Genomic DNA, 1,958 nt, shown 5'->3' with positions numbered 1-1,958 from the left:
GGCTGTGGCCAAAACCCCCCCTGAGCCCGAAAAGTTTTTCCTCCACATATTTAATTTTTTTTTTTTTTTTTTTTTTTTTTTTTTTTTTTTTTACCAGAAGTTATGCTTACATGAAATGCTTTTCTGATTAATCTACATTGCTTTTTATTTTTCAGGTTTTATTTCCATATTATGGATAAGTGTTTTTGAAATAAAGATATGTAATAAAACTCACTTTGTGGACTTTATGTTAAGACCAACTTCCACAATGAATTGTGAAAGAAAAAGTGGGCATTTGTTTCAGTAAGTAATTTGTAAACATAACTTTGTTTTTGGAGAAATTTAAACAAGGTCCAACCATCTATGAAGTAGTAAGAATGCAGAAAAGGCACAGTAATTTGTAGGTACCAGCCATTATTGACAGCTTCATCAAGTCATGATAAATATAACGATCTCGAAGCAAAATGACCATCACATACACTACCTATATTTGATAAATGGAGTCAATTCATTTTTATTTATTCCTATATCTGTTTTCAAAAAATTGGACCTAAGCTCCAAACCTATGGATACACAAATGCCTGCAGTTATAACACAAGACAGACTCAGTTATAGAGCAGAAAATTATGTTTCATAGACTGTTTCCTAACCACAAGCTTTGGTTTTCAGTTCCAGGTGATTGTCTTAATTGAAAGTGTAAGTAATACCATCACATACATAAATGTGTCTAACGTAATTAAGCTTGATTAGTTCCGATATGCCATGGTGGTTTTTTAAAAGTGGCACTTCAGTGAAGAAGCATTCATGAAAACATTGGTAATTCCACCTAATTAATAATCATAATTTCAAGTTGGCTGCTGGCTGTGTTGTTCGCAAAATCATTTGATCGCTTCATTTAACTCTGATTAGGGAAACGGTGAAAATCCCTCCCTCACGTCTGATGATAATTGGCGTAATTGAGGAATGACCTCAGTTTGTAGCCTGTACCCCACAGATATATATAAAAAATAAGCTTTTCCTGTTGACACACACAAAACAAGAAACAAATGTGCTGGATTTACCGTTTGTCACAGGGTCTGATAAGACTTTCTGTAGAACAGTAGAACTCGTCAGGTAGACCGCGACCTGCTCCCTCTCACTGCCGTACCCCCACAGGACAGCTTTCTGCGGGGCCTTCTGCAGCACCATGTGGTCTCCATAATAAGACGCAAAGCGCAAGGTCCCATCTTATCGAAGACAAAATGTGCCATAATAATAAAAAAGTAAATAATTAAAAATAGATTAAATCAATTTTAGAAAAGGTAAACACATAGATAATTGATTAAAACAAACAGTTAACAAATTTCTATCAGTAAAAAGAGCATAATTGTTTCACTATTTCTTATGGTAATTTGTAGTTATGGTGCACTAATGCAAGCAATAATTAAATAACATAAGATAATTAAAAGAACAACAGTACAGATGATCAAATTGTTAATATATTTTAAAAAAAAATTCTGAACACATCTACTTTCCGACTCATTGAATGCATTCGAAGTTTTAGATATGAAGAAAATAGCAATGCATTTATTTATATTGCGGCATTTTTGTCTCTCCATACTTCTACCCACAAGGCAATATTTAGTGGAATAAGACTTCATATCACAACAGAGCACGACTTAATGAACTGCATGTATTTCTAGGAGCTGGTTAACAGGGTGGGATTTGTGTTTTGTCAGCAAGTTTTCCAGGCACCCATACAATATGAGCCTAATTAACTAGAGACGCCGAAGGCATCCGATGTACTCACCGCTGTCGTGCAAAGCAGCTAAAAGCACCACAACTACAAAGATTAAAGCCATGACTTGAAGAAGACGGTTCAGGTTATTAAAATGACGAACAGTTCTTTCCACAAGTGTTGTTAGATTGCATAGTACAGAGACATACCATTAAATCGAAACTTGTTTTACCAAGTCAGGTGATTAACCAAACTAACCTGG

The 1,958-nt window shown here is 34.7% G+C and overlaps 1 protein-coding gene across 1 annotated transcript in view; it reads right to left on the bottom strand.

The window, feature by feature from the left end:
• siae (sialic acid acetylesterase) overlaps positions 1-1,958 on the bottom strand; it is a 12,522-nt gene extending 10,564 nt beyond the window's left edge. The window contains exons 1-2 of the mRNA XM_015015605.1: positions 1,769-1,958; positions 1,041-1,205 (exon numbers count right to left, since the gene is read on the bottom strand). Coding sequence (XP_014871091.1) covers positions 1,041-1,205; positions 1,769-1,820 — 217 coding nt within the window. The 5' untranslated portion in view covers positions 1,821-1,958. The remainder of the gene's footprint in view (positions 1-1,040; positions 1,206-1,768) is intronic.

This window comes from Poecilia latipinna, unplaced genomic scaffold (genome assembly GCF_001443285.1).
Source record: "Poecilia latipinna isolate Pla-1442-1.1 unplaced genomic scaffold, P_latipinna-1.0 Scaffold1933, whole genome shotgun sequence".
Lineage (NCBI taxonomy): Eukaryota > Metazoa > Chordata > Actinopteri > Cyprinodontiformes > Poeciliidae > Poecilia > Poecilia latipinna.
Note: the sequence above shows the minus strand (reverse complement) of the source record. Positions and strands in the feature narration are given on the sequence as shown.